The sequence below is a fragment of the Spea bombifrons genome, chromosome 4, assembly GCF_027358695.1.
Source record: "Spea bombifrons isolate aSpeBom1 chromosome 4, aSpeBom1.2.pri, whole genome shotgun sequence".
In the NCBI taxonomy this organism is placed as follows: Eukaryota; Metazoa; Chordata; class Amphibia; order Anura; family Pelobatidae; genus Spea; species Spea bombifrons.
In genome coordinates, this window is record NC_071090.1 from 110,259,735 (window position 1) to 110,282,721 (window position 22,987).

At 41.2% G+C, this 22,987-nt stretch overlaps 1 protein-coding gene and 5 non-coding genes across 6 annotated transcripts; 5 read left to right on the forward strand and 1 right to left on the reverse strand.

The window, feature by feature from the left end:
- Positions 1-9,650, reverse strand: LOC128491711 (olfactory receptor 5V1-like). Its single transcript, XM_053464023.1, has 2 exons — positions 8,886-9,650; positions 1-39 (listed from the first exon to the last, which is right to left on the reverse strand). The coding sequence occupies exons 1-2, from the start codon at positions 9,648-9,650 to the stop codon at positions 1-3; spliced, it is 804 nt and encodes a 267-aa protein (XP_053319998.1).
- A 7,427-nt stretch (positions 9,651-17,077) lies between these two features.
- On the forward strand, positions 17,078-17,150 carry TRNAR-CCU (transfer RNA arginine (anticodon CCU)). The gene has a single exon. It is a non-coding gene; the product is annotated as a tRNA-Arg (tRNA).
- Positions 17,151-17,513: 363 nt separating this feature from the next.
- Positions 17,514-17,606, forward strand: TRNAI-UAU (transfer RNA isoleucine (anticodon UAU)). Its single transcript is given in 2 exon segments — positions 17,514-17,551; positions 17,571-17,606. It is a non-coding gene; the product is annotated as a tRNA-Ile (tRNA).
- Positions 17,607-19,084: 1,478 nt separating this feature from the next.
- TRNAR-CCU (transfer RNA arginine (anticodon CCU)) lies at positions 19,085-19,157 on the forward strand. The gene has a single exon. It is a non-coding gene; the product is annotated as a tRNA-Arg (tRNA).
- Positions 19,158-19,520: 363 nt separating this feature from the next.
- On the forward strand, positions 19,521-19,613 carry TRNAI-UAU (transfer RNA isoleucine (anticodon UAU)). The gene is given in 2 exon segments: positions 19,521-19,558; positions 19,578-19,613. It is a non-coding gene; the product is annotated as a tRNA-Ile (tRNA).
- Positions 19,614-21,527: 1,914 nt separating this feature from the next.
- On the forward strand, positions 21,528-21,620 carry TRNAI-UAU (transfer RNA isoleucine (anticodon UAU)). Its single transcript is given in 2 exon segments — positions 21,528-21,565; positions 21,585-21,620. It is a non-coding gene; the product is annotated as a tRNA-Ile (tRNA).
- The last annotated feature ends 1,367 nt before the right edge of the window (positions 21,621-22,987 follow it).

Here is a 22,987-nt window from a genome sequence, read left to right on the forward strand (position 1 = left end):
TCAGTACGTTGGCTCAGCTTCCTCAAGTTTCCCGAGTACCTGGGACCATCAGAACAGCTCATAACCCGATACTGAAGTACCAGCTGTCATGATTAACTCATATAATGTAGTGGATGCATGGAAGGGTAACCCAGCAGAGGTGGTTAGTTTCTTTGTTTAAGCATTCAATGAGTTAATCTGAGGTTGATTTAATGTGTTTCTTTGTGAATGCCCTCTGTATCTGTTCTGGCTAGAGGTGTCATCTTCCCAAAGGACCCCTGTGGTGATTCATGGCCTAACAGATAAGGATCCTTAGTTATAGGAATTCCATTCCTATCTTAAGTGGGGGGTTTTCCATCACCTTTACCCCACCATAACTTATTGGCACATCAAAGATGGGACCCGATTCTTGGGGATGGTGTCATATAATCGGTCATGTGGTCAGAGGGGCGTTTGCTTGCAAAAGTCTGATTTAGGGACAATGCAGCGACCTCAAAGCAGAACTCCATGATATACTCTGATCGGAACAACATCGTAAGAAACCATCTGGACTTAAGGAGTTCCCACAGGCCGGCTTATTGGAGAAACTTGTGAGTGAGGGTCCTGCTTATTGGAGAAACTAGTGAGTGAGGGTCCTGTGTTTAAGTCCCTTTGTTTGTAAGAACTGTTTCCTGTTTTTTTTTCTTTTGTATGTCTTGATTTTGTAATTCTGGCACTGTGTAATCTTTGTCTTTTTGTTATTAAAATATTCATAATCCAAGTCTGTCTTTGGGCTCTAGTATCGATATCCACGAACCCTAAGAGAGTATAACACGTTACCATATTGTTATTAGGTTCTACAGGATATATATATATGTTCTTTGCCCGGGGTGGGTTGATATATATATAGAGATAAAGGTTCTAATTCGGATTTCTCACGAATCCGGTATCAAAATCGTGAGTGGTGGCAGACTACCTGGGGGGATACAGGCAGGATTTGGGGGTTAATTTGGTGTAACTTATGCCCTGTTAAGGGGTCTAGCTAGTAAATCCAGAGGCCTGGTGCTATTAACCCCTTCATGCCCATGCCCTCCACACAGTCACGGCTTGGCAAGTAGTCCTGACCGTGACACCAGCCTTGATGACTTTGTTTAGTGTTTGGTAGAAAAACTATTTTAATTTGGAGCACAAAGAGGGCTAAATGGGATATACAATAATTTGAACCAAATCTTTGCAAGGATTGTGTGTCATGGACTCTACTCATTTCGGTCAAAAAAAAATTTCTACAGAGTGACCATTAAAGCATCTTCAAATGGCTTTGAATGCTAGCGTAAGTATATTAGAAGAACCCTTGCACATATGCAGGTATAAAATAGGTGTACAGGAGGGAGTTGTAACTCTGATTGTAACTGGGGTTCTGATGTCCAATTTCATTGATGATTGAAATGTCTGAGGCATGTTTGTAAATGTTTGGTGATGTCATTGATGTTTTTAATGGAAGGTAAGCAAAGTGTCCATACAAGGAGACAGTGTCCATGCCAAGGCTTCTGGAAGGCACAGGTAAAAGGTGAAACGTTAGCCGGACAGTCTACAGTTTTTTCTACACCTGAAAGTGGAGTCCAAGTGGTTATAATGCAGCTACATATGACTAATAGACAGTGTTCTCAAAGGGTCAGCCTATGGCATTTCCCTTCTCCTGTTAGTATTCAAACTGCTGGAACGACTAACTTATAATCAATTAAGTGATTTCCTGTCTTCAACTCTATGCTTGATTCTCTACAATTTGGTTTCTGTCCACGGCATTCAACCGCACTCACTTACTAATGATCTTCATGCAGGTAAAACAAAGGGCCACTTCATTGGCTCACCATTCCCTCCAGAATCAAATTCAAACATCTCAACCCCTGAACTACTGATCCCGTAATAACTCTGCACCCCCTCTACCTTCCTATCCAAGTACATCCCCTATGCTGTACCCTTTCTATGAAATTTCCTTCCCTGTTCACTTCTACGCGACTTTCAAGACCTCTCTGAAAACCCACCTTTCCACCTATAATTTTTAGCCATCATCATAATCAAGCCACCTGAAGGACCAACGACCTCTGCAGATAATCCAGACCCTGTCAACTAATCCCCATCCAAGCATTCCTCTCCTATTGTTTGACTTCTCCCTTAGCTACTGACTAAATTGTAAGCTCGGAAGAGCAAGACACTCTTCTCCTTTTCTACCAGTTTGTTGTTATGTGTGATTTTAAATCATTCTTTTGATTGTAACAGTGACAAATGTAATGCAACGTACTTGGGCTGGATGTTCTTGATTAAACCTTGTGAAAGATATTCTTAAAAATAGTCACAATGCTTACTTGGTTCATGACATTCTATGTCTTCGTCAAAACAATGGTTCTTTGTGACCATGAGGACAGCATTGAAAGTCTTTGGGTTCTATTACGGTGAGTCTGGCCTTCACTTCACAATGTGCCTGCCTCAAAAATGAAGAAAAATGTACAGAGATTATCGTGTCATGTAATTGCTATCCTTTGAAGCTATTAATACTACTTTGACTATAAAAATTTATTCTACTACAACTATTTTACTGTTACCACTGCTAATTTTACTACTACTACCATTAGTATTACTAGTAATAGTAACGCTACTACTACGCCTACTGTTACCATATCAAATATGTCACTGCTACTCCCACTTCCGTCAACATTAATTCTATTATGACTATTATTACAAATTCTACTATTATTACCGTCACCAGTTATGTCTACTACTTACAGCACTACTACTAATACTACCATTATTACTATTACGATATCACTCCTAATGCTACTAGTACAACTAGTAAATTCTACTACTGCGATTTATTCTACTAACTCTAATAATTACAATATTACTATTCTGCTAATAGTACAGTTGTGTTACTCTTATATTTTTTTTCATCTACTATTACAATGATTAGCAATTTTATGTTTAGGTTTTTGGATCCTGTTTTGGCTTATATTTGCTTTTTTCCATTAATGTTTTTAATAAAGGTGTGTTAACTAGTATTTCTGCTTCCGTCCTGATTCTTGGTACCTGGACAGTGCCAAACCTTTGCGCCCATACACCAGTAACTTTATGCTTACCCCTTGTTGGGTGGCATTGGAGAAAGTTACACTTCATGATATGAACAACACTGAAAAAGTTATTAAAAAATATTTGAAAATTAACTTTTTTCTTGGTTCAGTAAAGTTACTTGAAAGTAATAACATTTAAAAAATAAAAGACTAAAACTCTCCTTGAACTTTTTTTAAAAAAAAATTGCACATAAGAGTCCTTACCATAGTGATTTATGAAAAGTCTTCCCTAGGGTGCTGACAGAGGTTTGCTGATACTGACAAAGGGTATAAAGAGCTGCAAACGTTTATTGTGTAAACTTAAACCACTGTAACTCTGGTAGTGCTCATACCTCCCGTTACCATAGAAACAGACTACAGATCATAGAGTGTGCTGTGGAGGATAGGACTTTCCATCATCTATGATGACATGGCTTTCTGCGCAATTTGATGGTGTTTTTGTAGGTTAGACCTGTAGACCGAGTTGAGAGAGAAAAGTGGAACACCATGTGGAGAAAAAAGTGTCTGCATACATCTTCTGGGAGATAAACCAAAGAAATATTATGACATGCTAACCAAACCATCTGGTGAAGATCCAGTATACAACCTGCTATACTACCAGCAAACCATCCGGTGAGGATCCAGAAAGACAGAGAGCGACAAAGGGTGTCCCGTATTTCGTATTACATATCTATCTATGGAGTGCCAGTTGATTCCATGTTGATTAACTTATGGAAACAAAAGGAAAGTAGAAAATTACCATTGACATTAAAGTTGACAGTATACAAAAGTAACATGAACTCAAGTTAAGGTATTATGGAAGGAAAAGATGGTCCTGCTCTTGCAAAGTAAGTAGGTACAATTAGGTAAAGCTGTGACATATGATAGGATTGTTAGCAAACTTAGTAGAGCGTCGTTCTCATAATATGAACATATTTCACAGGAATGACAGAGATGTGTTGTAAATTGATGCAGATCTGGTGTTAATTGAAAGTCTCTTCATATCAGTGAGGGCTGACGTTATACTAAACACAACATACAAGGGAAGTATATTTCAAGTATATTTAAAAAAGAGGTGGGGATCATGATCTAAAAGTAGAAGGTCAGAGTCTTAGACATAATGTAAGGGATGCCTACTTCACTGAGAAGAGGTTGCAGAGTCAAGCAGATCAAGAGAATCCCGACATGTATGGGATTGGCATGTGGCTCCTGACTATGACAAGCCCAATGACTGATTAAGGTTCAAGTCTTTGCAGCAGGAAAAACACGCAGAACAGGCAAGCCGATCCAATCTGCCATAAAATTCTATGTTTCTATAAAAGAACCATTATATTGCACTTGATTTCTATATGCTGCGTGGTAAATAATAATTATTTGAAAGTTCTACTGTATAATATTTACCCAATTATTTCCATCTCTTACAGGATAATTGTGAAATGAACCAAACAACAAATACATATTTCATGCTTCTAGGATTCCAGAACCTCCAAATGTTCAAGCCTGTGATATTTGGTCTATGCCTCGTGATCTATATTTTGACGTTAGTCTGGAACCTGCTGATTATTATATTGGTGGCAAATGTTCAGAGTCTAAAATCTCCCATGTATTTCTTCCTCACTCAGTTATCATTGTCGGATATACTGCTTAGCACAGACATAGTCCCTAACATGCTCCATGTAATAAGTAATGGAGGAAGCCCAATATCCCTAATAGGATGCATTACACAGCTTTACTTTTGTGGCATTTCAGCAGGTACAGAATGTCTTCTTCTAACGGTGATGTCCTACGACCAATATCTAGCCATCTGCCGTCCATTACATTACTCTTCTATCATGAATCTTAAGCTTCAAATCCAAATGGCTCTTTGGGCTTGGATTGCCACATTTATAATAATGCTATTCATTGCTTTCTTTGTAGGAAGTTTAAAGTTTTGTGGCCCCCTCGTCATTGATCATTATTTTTGTGACCTTGCCCCCGTCTTGGAATTGTCTTGCTCCAAACAGACCACATTTGGACTCATACACTTTTCTTTGTCCATTCTTATTATTCTATGCCCTTTCATTTTCATTCTGTTCACGTATGTCTCAATTTTTACCACAATTTCAAGAATTTCCGCATCTCGTGGTAAAGAGAAAGCCGCCTCCACCTGTAGCTCTCACCTGATCGTAGTGAGTACATACTACGGGACTCTAATGGCTGTCTACATGGTCCCATCCGAAGGACAATCTTTTAAAGTCAATAAGGTTATATCTCTTTTGTACAGTATGGGGGCTCCATTTTTAAATCCAACTGTATATTGTCTTAGGAATCAGGAGATTAAAGAAGCTTTGCTAAAAACCATCTCCAACCAAAAATTGATACTAGTTTCACACTAGGTGCAAATTACTTATGATTCAAATCTTTAAGAGTCTGGGATCCCTGGGATCCTTTTCATTTTGTAACTTTTACCAAAATGTGTGTTTTTCACCGGTTACCGTCTCTCTTGAAAGAGCCATGAGTATTTTACACAGATGTAACATGAAAAATGACTTTGTTTCTATTTGCTGGATTATTTTTTTGTATTACTATAGAAATATTATTTTAAAGTTGTGAAGTCAACTGTTTGGGTTAGGTCAGTTTTACTTTACAGAGGTAAGAGTGTCACGGAAGCCTCCGTGCCCTGGGCTCCTGGAGGGGCCTGGGGGCCAGCAACCTCCCTACAGACTATGGGCCCTGGCCTTGCAGGGGGTTCTGTTTTTGGGGAGGTGGGTACAAGGGGTCTGTTGGGACTACTTCTTCCCTCGGCTATAGAGTGCCACATTTTCCCAAGTACCAGAGACTCTAAAGACTGTGGAGCTCGGGCACAGATTTGGGGTACCTGCGTTTGAGGAAGGAGGTTTATGTGTGGTTTTACTTCCCATTGCGGCAGGACTTACAGGACAGAAACCTCAATGGCCAGTATTTGCCCCAAGAAGTGATATCCAGCCATTTTAAACTGGTTTCAGCCAAACGTCAGGGAACTTCTCACGTTTACCATCTTCCCCACAGACTTCATAGTGACCCGGAACTGGGCTGAGGTGGGCTGAGTGCAAATACTGAGCCGTGTGCAAAAGAGGGCCTGATTGAGAACTATGTGTGTTTTGTATGTAAATTACCCCCTTGTAATGTTTTAAATACCAGTGTGTTTCCCATTAAACTTATTAAATGATTTTACCCTCAAGCATTGAATCTCGGCTGATGTCTCTTGAGGAGAAGGTATCCGATAATAATAATAAGCGACAGGCTCAGAGGTCAGAGTTACGGAGGAAGCCATTGCTTGCAGATGAAGATACCATGCAATGTTTACTTGTATGCAATGTATGCACTAGTTTACTGCTGTTACAATAACGAAAAATGAAGACCTGGGTGGCAGCAGTAGTAGTAGTAGTGGACTGGGTAGAAACTGGCAGATGCACACATCCAGCCCCACGCTACAGGACATAAATTTCCCTCCAAAATGAAAAAAAAATATTTGAAGAACTGATTCCTCAGGGTAAGGAAGGAGATTGAGCCGAAGCAGGGCAGGGCACAGGGCAGTCACTTGCAAAATGACACATCCAGGCATATTGCACAACACCAGATTTCCCCCAATATTGGAAAAAAAAAAAGAATTGACCACCCCAGAGTAAGGAAGGAAATAGAGCAGCAGCAATAGTAAGGCTTGGGCAGGCACTAGCAGACCCTTGGTGCAAGACTGAACTTCCGCAATATTGTTAAAATGAAACATATTGGCCCCATATTACATCACTCAAAGACACACAAAGAAAGACAGGAACTCTCTCCACTTTAAAAGAATATTGGATTCAAACTTGTTACTCAGCTCATGGAAAAACTAAGTCTATAGATGTAGAAAACCTTAATAAATCACTACCTTAAGAAATATACAATACAATAGTCAATCCTAATGGCAGGCATTTAATATAAGAGCTTAATGTGTATATCCAAAGGGTTTGTGTGGTCAATATGTATGCCCCGGTTCGAATCATTCTTGAACTAGCATCTATATCACACTTCTGTAGACCATGGGGATTTCCAGATGCCTAAGACCTCTTAGGCAAGTTATCAAGACGAGCAGTTGGACAACCACCTCATCCTTTGGGCTTTACTAAGGGATACTAATATATCATTGCAAAGCTAAACAACACAAATCATCCTACGCTAAATACAACTCACTGCATGAGCATTGCAAAAACCCTTTGCTAAAATACAAAATTTTCAAGGATAAACTCCACAAAACAAAATAGACCTAAATCAATTATACAAAAAAAAATTACATGGGGAAATCAAGGAGGAAAACTGCTGGTCAATCCAGTCAAACCTTCCCCCCCCCAAACATAATATTTATAAAATTGTCCCGGACAAAGGAGACACACTAACCTCAACTTCAGACTTTAACTACTTTAAAGCACTACATACTGCAGATAAAGGTGACAAAGACCTAGGGTATAAAAATAATGATCAGAAGGAACTTCTAAACTCTAGCGTAACAGAGGAGGATGTGAGTCAGGCGACCAAATCCATCTCCAACGACTGGGCTCCCAGTCCAGATGGATTCCCGACAGAATATTACCAAATATTTTCCCCCCATATGATGCCCAATCAACCCAATCCCAGTAACCCAATCCTTAACCCAATCAAGAACTATAGAAATACCAAATTCAAATAAAGACCACACAAGGGTGTAGTCCTACCAACCAATCTCTCTCTTATAAACCAAGGCGGAAGCATTTTGACTACAATAATAGTTCATTTTCCCAGAATTAATAACCTACCAACAATTGGGATTTAAGAGGGGCTGGCACTCTATGAAAGGCATTTGCATGGCTCTAGTGGCTGTGATGACATCACAAAAATCTTTTCCACGTCATCCGAGGGTATTATATGATTCTTTGGACAGAATTTTCTATACACCCACCCAAAAACAGTTCTAACCAGTTCCATGGATTGGATTCCAGAGGGGTCCACCAGGGGTGCCCTTTGACACTACTCCTTTTTAATCTAGCATTGGCCCCTTTGCTCTGAATATCGCTTTCATCTAGGGACATAAAATATAACAGTATTTGCAAATTGACCCCCCCAAAACGTAATCTTCCTGTTGTTAAACACATGGGGCACAGTAATAGAATTTAATATCAATATTAACAAAACTGAAGCACTACACTTAGGTACGTCCCCATTACCACCAGGTACCCCTAGATTTGGCTTTCATTGGGTGAAAAACCCCTTTCTTTGGAAAAAGGGGCAGTGAGAAGAAAGAAGAAGTGAGAACATGGATACTTTAACGACATTACTCTTTATTTACTTTGATAAGGCATTATTCAGTTTGGAAATTATATCCATTTTCTGGATCCATCAATTCGACGTGTGCTTGGTAGGTATTAAACTTTGTACATAACCCCCCCCAAAAAAACAACCCACACATAAATGTATTAAATATTTCATTCTAGGCCTTCATGACTATCATACCGACTGTTTCTGGATAGAGGAATAATTAGCAGATTAAATCTTATGTAAATAATATAACTGTAAAAGCTAGCAATTTAATCTTATTATTAAGTAAACTAGAGAAAAGAAGCATGGCTGCTCATACTAAAACATGCAGGATTTAGTACTTTTATATACTTGATGTCATGACGTTAGTTTATGCTAAACTTTCATAGCGGTTCATCAGAAATCATTTTTCACCCCTTAATGACAAAGCCCGTACATGTATGGGCTCAAAATGCATTGTTTTTAATGGGTTTAGGGACCGCCCATTGCCCTTAAGGGGTTAATTTATAGAACTTTTTGAAAGATAATATTTCTTACTGTCCGTTTAATCTCTTCGTTCCTTAGACTGTATATAAGAGGGTTCAACAGCGGGGTCACGACGGTATAGCACACAGAAACCATTTTATGGAAACCTAAGTATTGGTCTTTAGGTGGAACCAAATAGTTAAACAACAAGGTCCCATAATACATACAGACCACGGTGAGATGAGAGCTGCAGGTGGAGAAGGCCTTTTGTCTTCCATCGGAATTTGAGATCCGTATGATGGCGAGAATGATGTTTATATAAGTTATAGAGATAAACACTAGTGGTAGAAAGGCCATTGGGACAGAGTTAACAGCATTTACTATTTCGTTCGCTGATGTGTCTGAACAAGAAAGCCTAAGAAGTGGAAGCAGGTCACAATAAAAATGGTTAATGATATTTGACCCACAAAAGGTCATCTTGTCGAAAAGAACAATATGTGGTAAAGCGATAAGTATCCCACACACCCAACATGAAGATGCAAGAAGAATACAAAGTTTGAGGTCCATGATGGAGGAATAACGCAATGGGTTACAGATGGCCAAATATCGGTCGTAGGACATCATGGTGAGGAGGAGACATTCGTTAGCAACAGATACTGAAAAAAAATAAAACTGAGTGAAGCAGCCAGACAGAGAAATAGAACTTCCCCCTTTCAATATAATGTGGAGCATTTCAGGTATGATGGTGGTGGAGAGAAGGATGTCGTTGAGAGACAGGTGGCTGAGGAAGAAGTACATCGGAGCGTTGATTTGGCGACATGTGAGGACCAGTAACATGATTGTGAAATTAGCCGATAATGTTAAAATATAAATTATTAGAAACAAAAAAAAGAGCATGATTTTACTATTGTGGATGTTTTGAAATCCCAGAATCCAGAATTCGTCGATTGTTGTCTTGTTCATAACATTCTCCAAAATGTTTTTATGTAAAAATAAATGCATGAGTATTAAAACAATTACCTAGGAATTTGCTTCTTTTTCCATTCCCCTTCAGCTCACGGTGACAACCACAAAAATACAAGACGCAGGATCCACGCTCAAGGAAATCTATTATCATATTATGATCTGGAAAATCCTGAATGGCCGGAGTTCGGTCAAATGAAAAACAAAATCGACTTTTGGTCATTGGTTAATAAAAGATCCGTGATAAAATCTGAAAGGAAAAAAGCACAAAATAGGCGCCTAATACAAAGAGAAAGCAAAGCAATAGTAAATTAGAACACGTTACTGCCAGCTTTCTGTTACATAAATATCAATATGTCGGCATAAATATGATTAACCCCTTAAGGACAATGGACGGTCCCTAAACCCATTGAAAACAATGCATTTTGAGCCCGTACATCTACGGGCTTTGTCATTAAGGGGTTAAACATGTCAAAATTAACCCAAAAAGATTATTGAAATGACTTCACACGTATTAAAAAAACGAGCTGATACCTACTTTACGAATGTAATTTAAATTAGAGACATGCACCTTTTACGTAATGCTCTTACCTGTCTCCTGCTGATAAATGTTGAATAGATTTTATTTAGTCTGTGTTTGTGTTTCTGCGCTGTGAGTATATTTATATATTTTTTTTTCTAGACGAGGTAACTGTGAAGAGATTTGCGTAGAAGGACACGAGGGATGGGTGTTCTATAGAGAGTTTCAAGGAAAGACCCTTGTGTATAGAACATCCAAAGAGAAAATTGCATCATTTTTTATAATCGGGAAACATATATTTACATCTTATTTAGATGTTGTCAGAGCTTTCTTGACCATTGGGATAAGGGTTTACTCAGTTGACCAAACTCAATTCCAGCAACCTGCCGTCACATGCTAACACTCACAAAACGTTTCACTAATCTGAGAGTTTCTTGGTGCATACCTGGGAACTCTCCGGGTTTGAACCCCGTGATTGATGGGTGAAGCACCGCTGAGACAGTGAACAGAAGTGTTCTGGGCCAGGAGACAAGATGGCGTCTAGGAGAAGCCTGTGAGCTGAGAGAGGTTTCCAAAGAATGTGGTAACAGAGGAGTACAATTGGCAGCACAATACACCATTTGCTTGGATGGATCTTGTGATGGAACCCTCCATCACTGGGGCCACTGGAGAGGCCTGGGAGCCAGCCTCCTCCCTAACGACTATGGGCCCTGGCTTTGTAAGGACTTCGGTGTGTAGGTACAGGGGGCCAGTTTCTACTGATTCCCCCCCTTGTACAGGTTTTACCGTATGTCCTAAATATTAGAGACTCTGAGGACTGTGGAATGCTGATATTGGTTTGGGATTGGTACTGTACTTCGCCAACACAGATGATGCTTTGCAACTAATTTTTCCTGTGTGTCCCCCTCCTCCCCATGTTCCACCACTACAGACATTTACCCTGGAACAGATTTAGGCCATTAATAGAGTGGAGGTTGGGACCCCATTGTACTGATCCTATTGTCTCTGGGGAGCAGATTAAGGGGGTGGTTGTGTACCCATTGTATCTCAATATCTTGATTTATGTTAATGTGTGCTTTGCTGGCTATATCCAGCCATGTGTGGGAAAAATAAAGCAGTCTTCATTTTGTTTATACCCTACGCTGAGTCTCGGCGAGTGAAAGAGGGTGTTGTCCCAAGCTAAGGGAGCAGAAGTCAGCAGAGGTAGTCGGTCGGGCTATCCAGCTCCTTGACAGGTCTACAAAGCAAACATGTTGCACAATGGACACAGATCATGTCTTAGCCCCTCTACTAACCATATCCAGATCAAGGAAAGCCTGGACAGTAGACCTCTGCTGATGGGCTAAAAAAATTAGGAGAAATTTTGTGTTTACTTTTTGGTCCATTCATATTCAGATAATGAATTTCATTTACTGCCTTTATGGCTCATAAGACATTCGGAGGGCCTTTTTCTATTCAAAAATTAAATTCATTGTCACCCACCCACCCTCACTCACTTTCTTATTCATGCTCTCTAACACTATGTCACGGGCTCTCATACTCACTCTCAATGTCTCCCTACCTTCTCCAACCCACCACTTTTCTCCCTCTGTCTCCTTGTTCTTCAGTATTTTTTCTTCAGTCTTGGTATGCTTCCCCCCGTCTTCTTTCTTTGTCTGGGCCTCTGTGAACCAGGTCCCCTGGTGCACTCCCGCATTGGAGGAACGGGGAGAGCTTGTCCCTGTGACTCCACTCTTTTGCAGAAGTACTCTGATAGACTTGACCCTTGCACTGCCCATACCCAGGAGGTCCCCCATGCTGGGTAAACCCTTTCCTGCCCTAATACCATGTGCACCGTCCTGTAGTGCTGGCAGGGTCGTGTTCCCCTTACGCCTATGACTCCAGGGTTTCTAGAATAAGTGCAGACAGATTAAATAAGAAAAAAAAAGGTGCATAATCCTCAAATTTGTCTGCATTATTCAGGTCTGTCGGAGTACTTCTGAGTAAAGTCGGCTCTGATCATGGCTCTACTTAGCAATGCTCAGTGACAGCAGAAGAGGACCTAATCATGTCGTCTGCCTTTACAAAAGTTTTGTAGGGCTGTAATATTATATCCTCCATTCTTAATGGGTTAAAAAAGTCAGATTAAAAAGAATTGACAGAACGAAGAAAAATAATCCATCATAGCCCATCAAAGATTCCAATCACAAATAATAAAAATACCAAGCACACCAACTATTTTATTTTGCTACCAAACTTTTTAACTTTTTATTGTACACATTACCAAAGTGCGGTGATCTAAGGGAAAAACACAGTCTCAAAATAAAATATCCAGGTGCATTTACAGATAAAATATCCAGGTGCATTTACAGATAAAATATCCAGGTGCATTTACAAAAATGCTGAACAATGGCCAAGCTCTCATGCATCCTTTGGGTGCCAGACATAGTTTAACTTCATTATTATTCAAAATCATTATTTTCTTTTGCACAATTTCAGCAGGTAGGTCCTCAACATTTTTATTTTCATCAACAACATTTTCATTTGCATCACTGAAGTTTTCATTTCCTGTGTCACTTGAATCTGAATTCTTCTTTTGAATTCATCACTCATTCATTCATTCATCATCATCACTAAATTCACATTCAGAATCACTCTGTTCTAAGAGTCTGGCTAATTCTTCCTCCGTTTACTGTTGCACCATTTATGGTATAATAGCGACATCTAGTGGTCACTAGGAAATCCGACAGTGGATCACAAGCGGTAAAATATTTTGTCGGATAAATTTCCGACATAGGACCACAAAGGGTTAAAAGTTAATGCATATCACATTTTGTCATTTTAATTAACCCTTTAACTTAAATGACAACTTGTCTGTTAGAGAATTTACAACAAAGAAGTGTTTAACTCAAACCTTTCTGTGTCCACATTCAGTTAAAATGGTACCATTTAAAATAGGAAATAATTTTGTAATTATCCATAGGCTATGAAATGCTTAAACATACGGGTTATTGGATAAATGATACTCTGGGCTGCGCTTTCAAAGTTCTACTTTTATTAAAAAAAAATCACTTTATATAATTTTTTTGAAAGATGAATTTCATTATTGCCCTTATAATCTCTTCATTCCTTAGGCTGTAGATAAAGGGGTTCAATAGTGGGGCTACAATGGTGTAACACAGAGAAACCATTTTTTGTAACCCCAAGTATTGCTCCTTAAAAGGAACCAAATAATTGAGCACTATAGTGCCATAATACAGACAGACCACGGTTAGATGGGAGCTGCAGGTGGAGAAGGCCTTTCTTCTCCCATCTGGGGCAGAAATCCGCATGATGGCAAGAATAATGTTTATATAAGTTGCAGAGATAAAGATCAATGGTAGAAATAATATGGGGATAGAGTTGATGGCATTTACAGTTCCATTAGCTGATGTGTCTGAACAGGAAAGTTTGAGAAGTGGGACTAGGTCACAATAAAAATAGTTAATTATATTGGACCCACAAAATGTCATCTTCTGCAAAAGAATAAGATGTGATAGCATCAACAGCATCCCACCTACCCAAGATGAAGCTGCCAACAGAGTACAAAGTTTGAGGTCCATGATGGAGGAATAACGCAATGGGTTACAGATGGCCAAATATCGATCGTAGGACATCGCGGTGAGGAGGAAACACTCATTAACAACACATACAGAAAGAAAGTAGAATTGGGTTAAGCATCCAGACAGAGAAATAGAGCTTCCTTCTCTCAATATAACCTGCAGCATTTCAGGTTCAATGGTCGTGGTGAGAAGAATGTCGTTAAAAGACAGGTGGCTGAGGAAGAAGTACATCGGAGCTCTGATGTGGTGACATGCGATGACCAGTAATATGATGGTGAAATTAGCAGAAAACGTTATAATATAACATATTAGCAACAAAAGAAAGAGCATGACTTTAGAGTTGTTGCTGTTCTCGGATCCAATAATCCAGAAGTCGTTGGCCGTTGTCTTATTCTTATGATCTCCCAACTTTCATGTGAAAATAAATGCATGAAAAATTTAATCTCTGAAACACAAAATTTGTTAACATGCGTAAAATAATTTATAAGAAAAGCAAGTGCAAATCTGTTATTATTTCCATGTCAGGGTTTTTTTTTAGGACATGGTCATGAAAGCAAAAATTAAAATCCCACTCACGTTACATCACTTCAAGCTTTACAAGGGCGAGGAACCTAAGTATGTTTTCAGCCTTTGAAATATATCTCTAGTCTTTCAGGATTTAGAAGACTATCGATTAGTCACTAATCTAACATTGTGATTATTAAATAAGAACTATAGACCATAATGGCAAGTAGGACTCAATTGTCCCACCAAGAATGCCCATTCTTCTTCTCGCAAAGAACACTGGCTTTAGGTTATAGTAGACTTACCATGACCCAAACATGTATGAATTCCACCATTCATACAATCACATCACATATATGTCCAAATAATCTGCAAAACACTACTCAGACTATGTTAATTGTAAATTTGCTTAATATGTAATATGTATCTTTATCCTTCAGCCTACTTCTCCTTATACCTAAATGCCAATGTCATCAATGAACATATCTCTTACCAAGTGCTTGGGTTCCCCCATATGTTCTTGGGCTGCTGCGACGAACGTTGTTACCTTTTCTGAGCAGACTATTCTTCCAGGCTTTTAATGTTATGCTTTTTATAGTTTTTCCATTCTCTACTGCCATATCCTAAAGGATCCTCGAGAGGTTTCCCTTTGGCTTAAGAAGCGGCTCCAAAGAGACCAGATGGCTAATTATACTCAAGTGATTTAAGAAGAAATATTTTCCCAAATGTATTTTAGTCCAACTATTTAAACCTGATCTACTGAAAAATGATCTATTGCACCCCTTGAAATAGCAAACCCTTCAATATAATGTAGCCCATGTCAGGTTTGAAGGTCATCGTGAGGACAGGTGCTAAAGAGGAAGTACATTAAAGCATTTATGTGAGATTGTGGATGTTCTCAAATGTATGTAAAAATTAATGCTACATAAAAAACATTCATACATACATACTTATACACAGAAATATACACATACATGGGGCCTAATGGGATACACCCAAAGTTGTTCATTGAGCTTAGTGGTGTTCTAGCAAAACGGTTAATGGATTTATTTAAGCGGTCATTGATGACGGGAGTCATCCCAGAAGATTGGAAATTAGCGAACGTTGTGCCCATTCACAAAAAAGGCCGCAGGGAGGAGTCAGGGAACTACAGGCCGGTGAGTCTTACATAAGTAGATGAAAAATGTATAGAAACTATGTTAAAGGATAGGATTGGTTAGGATTTAGAGTCACATGGGTTTCTAGTTCAGAAACAACATGGGTTTACTTCAGGAAGACCAGACATCTAATCTTATTGAATTTCCTGATTGGTTGACTAAAATAACTGATCAAGGTGGTGCAGCAGACATTGGGTATCTAGATTTCAGTAAAGCTTTTGACTCTGTCACAGATAGTAGATAACAGATGGTTGTAGTAAATGGGGTATATTCAGAGTGAGCTCTTGTTACCAGGGGGGTACCTCAAACATCTGTACTTGGAACCATGCATTTTTGCTGATGATACAAGATGGAAATGGACACGGACACAGACACCGATTTCCCATTAAAGCCTTTCAAAGGGAGAAATGGTAGATGTCTTACAGATTTTTCTTGCATTGGGTGGGGAACCAAGAACAAGGAATTTTACAATCTTCAAGGAGTCTCTCTCATTTGGCATGGTGCCAAAAGTTTGGCAAAAAGCATAAATGGTGCTAATCTTTAAAACGAGACCAAAATCCCCGCCACTGGATGAAAGACTTAGTGAGCCTCAACATCTGTGGTGTGGAAGTTATTTGAAAGATTTTTAAGGGATAATGTGCAAGGATATATTGTCTCCCACCTTATCAGTAGTAGACGTGAACACGGCTCAATGAAGGACTGATCGCGGTTAAGAACTGCTGGGAGAGCTCATGGCTTCAGAGCACTCGCCAGCGATTCCCTGGTGGTCTAGTGGCTAGGATTCGGCGCTCTCACCGCCGCGGCCCGGGTTCGATTCCCGGTCAGGGAAGGTTTTTAATAAAGCACAACAAAGATGAGGAGAAATGTTTACATAAAGAGGAGCAGAGAAGTTGGTCCGAATGGCCCCGCAAGCTTTTATAACAATTTGAGAAGGCTGCACATCTGGTTCCAGGCTTGGGACAGGAAGTTGAAAAGAGCATCACAAGAGTGGTGTTTGCACTGTTGTCAGAGTGCAAGTTATGACACCGTGACAGGAAGCACAATTGGAAGCTCAGTCTGGGAGAAAACAAGAGTCCTTCAGTCCAGTCCCCCAAATTGCAGATTGATATTTTAGTGCACGTTAGGGTCCGTTTTGCCTGGACTCCAAACGTATTTGCTGCATGCGTTCTTTGGTTATTGGACTTTGAAAATGAGACCTGCGCCTCCTTGACGTGCTCACCTTGAAGCGTCTATTGAAAACCAGGAAGTCTTAGTATGCAAACGTCTTGCACATGCTCAGTAGCACTCCCAGTAGAAGTCAACCAGGCAAATCAAGCAGGTGCCAAAGAGGTGATTTTCCAGAGGAACGTCCAATTTTTGGGGCTCTTTTCAAAAGACATTCCAAAAGTAGTGTTTGCTTGGTTGTTTTTTTTTCTAATTGACTGTTTTAGCCCAGAGCGATCAGTCGATCTCGTAGGTCGGGCAACAAACTAGAGTCATAATGAGGGCTCTCTGAACCTAGTTTGCAGCCACCAAAACCAGCCAGTGCTGCTACCACATGCCCCAGTGGCCTAATGGATAAGGCACTGGCCTCCTAAGCCAGGGATTGTGGGTTCGAGTCCCATCTGGGGTGCTCTCAATCGAGCAAGTGACCGTTTCGGCCCAGTGTAACGCCATTGGCAAGACATCTGCCGGTAGGCAAGGTTTTTTTTTACGCCAGGAATCAATTCCACTCGAAATCCATGTCCCAAAACCACCCCTTTAAGCATGGCTCTACAAGCTTGCATGGGAATCACAAAGCTTTCCACACGCCTATTTTGAAAGAAAAAACAGACAATTGGCTTGTGGACTGAAAAGGCTTCAAGCGAACTTTGGTCAAGCTACCTATCTTAATGTGCAAGAAGCCTTTTCATCAATTTTCGCTGTCCCACAGAGGAGCGTTAAGGTTGCAAGTGAGAAAACAAGAAAACCGAGTGTAAGCTGACACAAGCACAAAGCTCCAGTGGCGCAATCGGTTAGCGCGCGGTACTTATAAGGCAGTATTTGTTGAGCAATGCCGAGGTTGTGAGTTCAAGCCTCACCTGGAGCACTTCCCTTTAAGCTTTCAAGTTTTATTTGAAAGATTTTTTTAAGGGATAATGTGCAGGAATATATTTTCTCCAATATTTTCATTAGTAGACGTTAACACGGCTTAATGAAGCACTGACCGCGGTTAAGAACTGCTGGGAGAGTTCATGGTTCCAAACCAACCAACAGCGATTCCCTGGTGGTCTAGTGGCTAGGATTCGGCGCTCTCACCGCCGCGGCCCGGGTTCGATTCCCGGTCAGGGAACGTTTTTAATAAAGTACAGCAAAGATGAGGAGAAATGTTTACATGGAGAGGAGCAGAGAAGTTGGTCCGAATGGTCCCGCGAGCTTTTCTAACAAGTTGAAAAGTCTGCGCATCTGATTTCAAGTTTTAATCCTGAGAGATTAATATTGGAACAAGGAATTTTACAATCTTCAAGGAGTCTCTCTCATTTGGCATGGTGCCAAAAGTTTGGCAAAAAGCATAAATGGTGCTAATCTTTAAAACGAGACCAAAATCCCCGCCACTGGATGAAAGACTTAGTGAGCCTCAACATCTGTGGTGTGGAAGTTATTTGAAAGATTTTTAAGGGATAATGTGCAAGGATATATTGTCTCCCACCTTATCAGTAGTAGACGTGAACACGGCTCAATGAAGGACTGATCGCGGTTAAGAACTGCTGGGAGAGCTCATGGCTTCAGAGCACTCGCCAGCGATTCCCTGGTGGTCTAGTGGCTAGGATTCGGCGCTCTCACCGCCACGGCCCGGGTTCGATTCCCGGTCAGGGAAGGTTTTTAATAAAGCACAACAAAGATGAGGAGAAATGTTTACATAAAGAGGAGCAGAGAAGTTGGTCCGAATGGCCCCGCAAGCTTTTATAACAATTTGAGAAGGCTGCACATCTGGTTCCAGGCTTGGGACAGGAAGTTGAAAAGAGCATCACAAGAGTGGTGTTTGCACTGTTGTCAGAGTGCAAGTTATGACACCGTGACAGGAAGCACAATTGGAAGCTCAGTCTGGGAGAAAACAAGAGTCCTTCAGTCCAGTCCCCCAAATTGCAGATTGATATTTTAGTGGACGTTAGGGTCCGTTTTGCCTGGACTCCAAACGTATTTGCTGCATGCGTTCTTTGGTTATTGGACTTTGAAAATGAGACCTGCGCCTCCTTGACGTGCTCACCTTGAAGCGTCTATTGAAAACCAGGAAGTCTTAGTATGCAAACGTCTTGCACATGCTCAGTAGCACTCCCAGTAGAAGTCAACCAGGCAAATCAAGCAGGTGCCAAAGAGGTGATTTTCCAGAGGAACGTCCAATTTTTGGGGCTCTTTTCAAAAGACATTCCAAAAGTAGTGTTTGCTTGGTTGTTTTTTTTTCTAATTGACTGTTTTAGCCCAGAGCGATCAGTCGATCTCGTATGTCGGGCAACAAACTAGAGTCATAATGAGGGCTCTCTGAACCTAGTTTGCAGCCACCAAAACCAGCCAGTGCTGCTACCACATGCCCCAGTGGCCTAATGGATAAGGCACTGGCCTCCTAAGCCAGGGATTGTGGGTTCGAGTCCCATCTGGGGTGCTCTCAATCGAGCAAGTGACCGTTTCGGCCCAGTGTAACGCCATTGGCAAGACATCTGCCGGTAGGCAAGGTTTTTTTTTACGCCAGGAATCAATTCCACTCGAAATCCATGTCCCAAAACCACCCCTTTAAGCATGGCTCTACAAGCTTGCATGGGAATCACAAAGCTTTCCACACGCCTATTTTGAAAGAAAAAACAGACAATTGGCTTGTGGACTGAAAAGGCTTCAAGCGAACTTTGGTCAAGCTACCTTTCTTAATGTGCAAGAAGCCTTTTCATCAATTTTCGCTGTGCCACAGAGGAGCGTTAAGGTTGCAAGTGAGAAAACAAGAAAACCGAGTGTAAGCTGACACAAGCACAAAGCTCCAGTGGCGCAATCGGTTAGCGCGCGGTACTTATAAGGCAGTATTTGTTGAGCAATGCCGAGGTTGTGAGTTCAAGCCTCACCTGGAGCACTTCCCTTTAAGCTTTCAAGTTTTATTTGAAAGATTTTTTTAAGGGATAATGTGCAGGAATATATTTTCTCCAATATTTTCATTAGTAGACGTTAACACGGCTTAATGAAGCACTGACCGCGGTTAAGAACTGCTGGGAGAGTTCATGGTTCCAAACCAACCAACAGCGATTCCCTGGTGGTCTAGTGGCTAGGATTCGGCGCTCTCACCGCCGCGGCCCGGGTTCGATTCCCGGTCAGGGAACGTTTTTAATAAAGTACAGCAAAGATGAGGAGAAATGTTTACATGGAGAGGAGCAGAGAAGTTGGTCCGAATGGTCCCGCGAGCTTTTCTAACAAGTTGAAAAGTCTGCGCATCTGATTTCAAGTTTTAATCCTGAGAGATTAATATTGGAACAAGGAATTTTACAATCTTCAAGGAGTCTCTCTCATTTGGCATGGTGCCAAAAGTTTGGCAAAAAGCATAAATGGTGCTAATCTTTAAAACGAGACCAAAATCCCCGCCACTGGATGAAAGACTTAGTGAGCCTCAACATCTGTGGTGTGGAAGTTATTTGAAAGATTTTTAAGGGATAATGTGCAAGGATATATTGTCTCCCACCTTATCAGTAGTAGACGTGAACACGGCTCAATGAAGGACTGATCGCGGTTAAGAACTGCTGGGAGAGCTCATGGCTTCAGAGCACTCGCCAGCGATTCCCTGGTGGTCTAGTGGCTAGGATTCGGCGCTCTCACCGCCGCGGCCCGGGTTCGATTCCCGGTCAGGGAAGGTTTTTAATAAAGCACAACAAAGATGAGGAGAAATGTTTACATAAAGAGGAGCAGAGAAGTTGGTCCGAATGGCCCCGCAAGCTTTTATAACAATTTGAGAAGGCTGCACATCTGGTTCCAGGCTTGGGACAGGAAGTTGAAAAGAGCATCACAAGAGTGGTGTTTGCACTGTTGTCAGAGTGCAAGTTATGACACCGTGACAGGAAGCACAATTGGAAGCTCAGTCTGGGAGAAAACAAGAGTCCTTCAGTCCAGTCCCCCAAATTGCAGATTGATATTTTAGTGCACGTTAGGGTCCGTTTTGCCTGGACTCCAAACGTATTTGCTGCATGCGTTCTTTGGTTATTGGACTTTGAAAATGAGACCTGCGCCTCCTTGACGTGCTCACCTTGAAGCGTCTATTGAAAACCAGGAAGTCTTAGTATGCAAACGTCTTGCACATGCTCAGTAGCACTCCCAGTAGAAGTCAACCAGGCAAATCAAGCAGGTGCCAAAGAGGTGATTTTCCAGAGGAACGTCCAATTTTTGGGGCTCTTTTCAAAAGACATTCCAAAAGTTGTGTTTGCTTGGTTGTTTTTTTTTCTAATTGACTGTTTTAGCCCAGAGCGATCAGTCGATCTCGTAGGTCAGGCAACAAACTAGAGTCATAATGAGGGCTCTCTGAACCTAGTTTGCAGCCACCAAAACCAGCCAGTGCTGCTACCACATGCCCCAGTGGCCTAATGGATAAGGCACTGGCCTCCTAAGCCAGGGATTGTGGGTTCGAGTCCCATCTAGGTTGCTCTCAAACGAGCAAGTGACCGTTTCGGCCCAGTGTAACGCCATTGGCAAGACATCTGCCGGTAGGCAAGGTTTTTTTTTACGCCAGGAATCAATTCCACTCGAAATCCATGTCCCAAAACCACCCCTTTAAGCATGGCTCTACAAGCTTGCATGGGAATCACAAAGCTTTCCACACGCCTATTTTGAAAGAAAAAACAGACAATTGGCTTGTGGACTGAAAAGGCTTCAAGCGAACTTTGGTCAAGCTACCTTTCTTAATGTGCAAGAAGCCTTTTCATCAATTTTCGCTGTCCCACAGAGGAGCGTTAAGGTTGCAAGTGAGAAAACAAGAAAACCGAGTGTAAGCTGACATAAGCACAAAGCTCCAGTGGCGCAATCGGTTAGCGTGCGGTACTTATAAGGCAGTATTTGTTGAGCAATGCCGAGGTTGTGAGTTCAAGCCTCACCTGGAGCACTTCCCTTTAAGCTTTCAAGTTTTATTTGAAAGATTTTTTAAGGGATAATGTGCAGGAATATATTTTCTCCAATATTTTCATTAGTAGACGTTAACACGGCTTAATGAAGCACTGACCGCGGTTAAGAACTGCTGGGAGAGTTCATGGTTCCAAACCAACCGACAGCGATTCCCTGGTGGTCTAGTGGCTAGGATTCGGAGCTCTCACCGCCGCGGCCCGGGTTCGATTCCCGGTCAGGGAACGTTTTTAATAAAGTACAGCAAAGATGAGGAGAAATGTTTACATGGAGAGGAGCAGAGAAGTTGGTCCGAATGGTCCCGCGAGCTTTTCTAACAAGTTGAAAAGTCTGCGCATCTGATTTCAAGTTTTAATCCTGAGAGATTAATATTGGAACAAGGAATTTTACAATCTTCAAGGAGTCTCTCTCATTTGGCATGGTGCCAAAAGTTTGGCAAAAAGCATAAATGGTGCTAATCTTTAAAACGAGACCAAAATCCCCGCCACTGGATGAAAGACTTAGTGAGCCTCAACATCTGTGGTGTGGAAGTTATTTGAAAGATTTTTAAGGGATAATGTGCAAGGATATATTGTCTCCCACCTTATCAGTAGTAGACGTGAACACGGCTCAATGAAGGACTGATCGCGGTTAAGAACTGCTGGGAGAGCTCATGGCTTCAGAGCACTCGCCAGCGATTCCCTGGTGGTCTAGTGGCTAGGATTCGGCGCTCTCACCGCCGCGGCCCGGGTTCGATTCCCGGTCAGGGAAGGTTTTTAATAAAGCACAACAAAGATGAGGAGAAATGTTTACATAAAGAGGAGCAGAGAAGTTGGTCCGAATGGCCCCGCAAGCTTTTATAACAATTTGAGAAGGCTGCACATCTGGTTCCAGGCTTGGGACAGGAAGTTGAAAAGAGCATCACAAGAGTGGTGTTTGCACTGTTGTCAGAGTGCAAGTTATGACACCGTGACAGGAAGCACAATTGGAAGCTCAGTCTGGGAGAAAACAAGAGTTCTTCAGTCCAGTCCCCCAAATTGCAGATTGATATTTTAGTGCACGTTAGGGTCCGTTTTGCCTGGACTCCAAACGTATTTGCTGCATGCGTTCTTTGGTTATTGGACTTTGAAAATGAGACCTGCGCCTCCTTGACGTGCTCACCTTGAAGCGTCTATTGAAAACCAGGAAGTCTTAGTATGCAAACGTCTTGCACATGCTCAGTAGCACTCCCAGTAGAAGTCAACCAGGCAAATCAAGCAGGTGCCAAAGAGGTGATTTTCCAGAGGAACGTCCAATTTTTGGGGCTCTTTTCAAAAGACATTCCAAAAGTAGTGTTTGCTTGGTTGTTTTTTTTTCTAATTGACTGTTTTA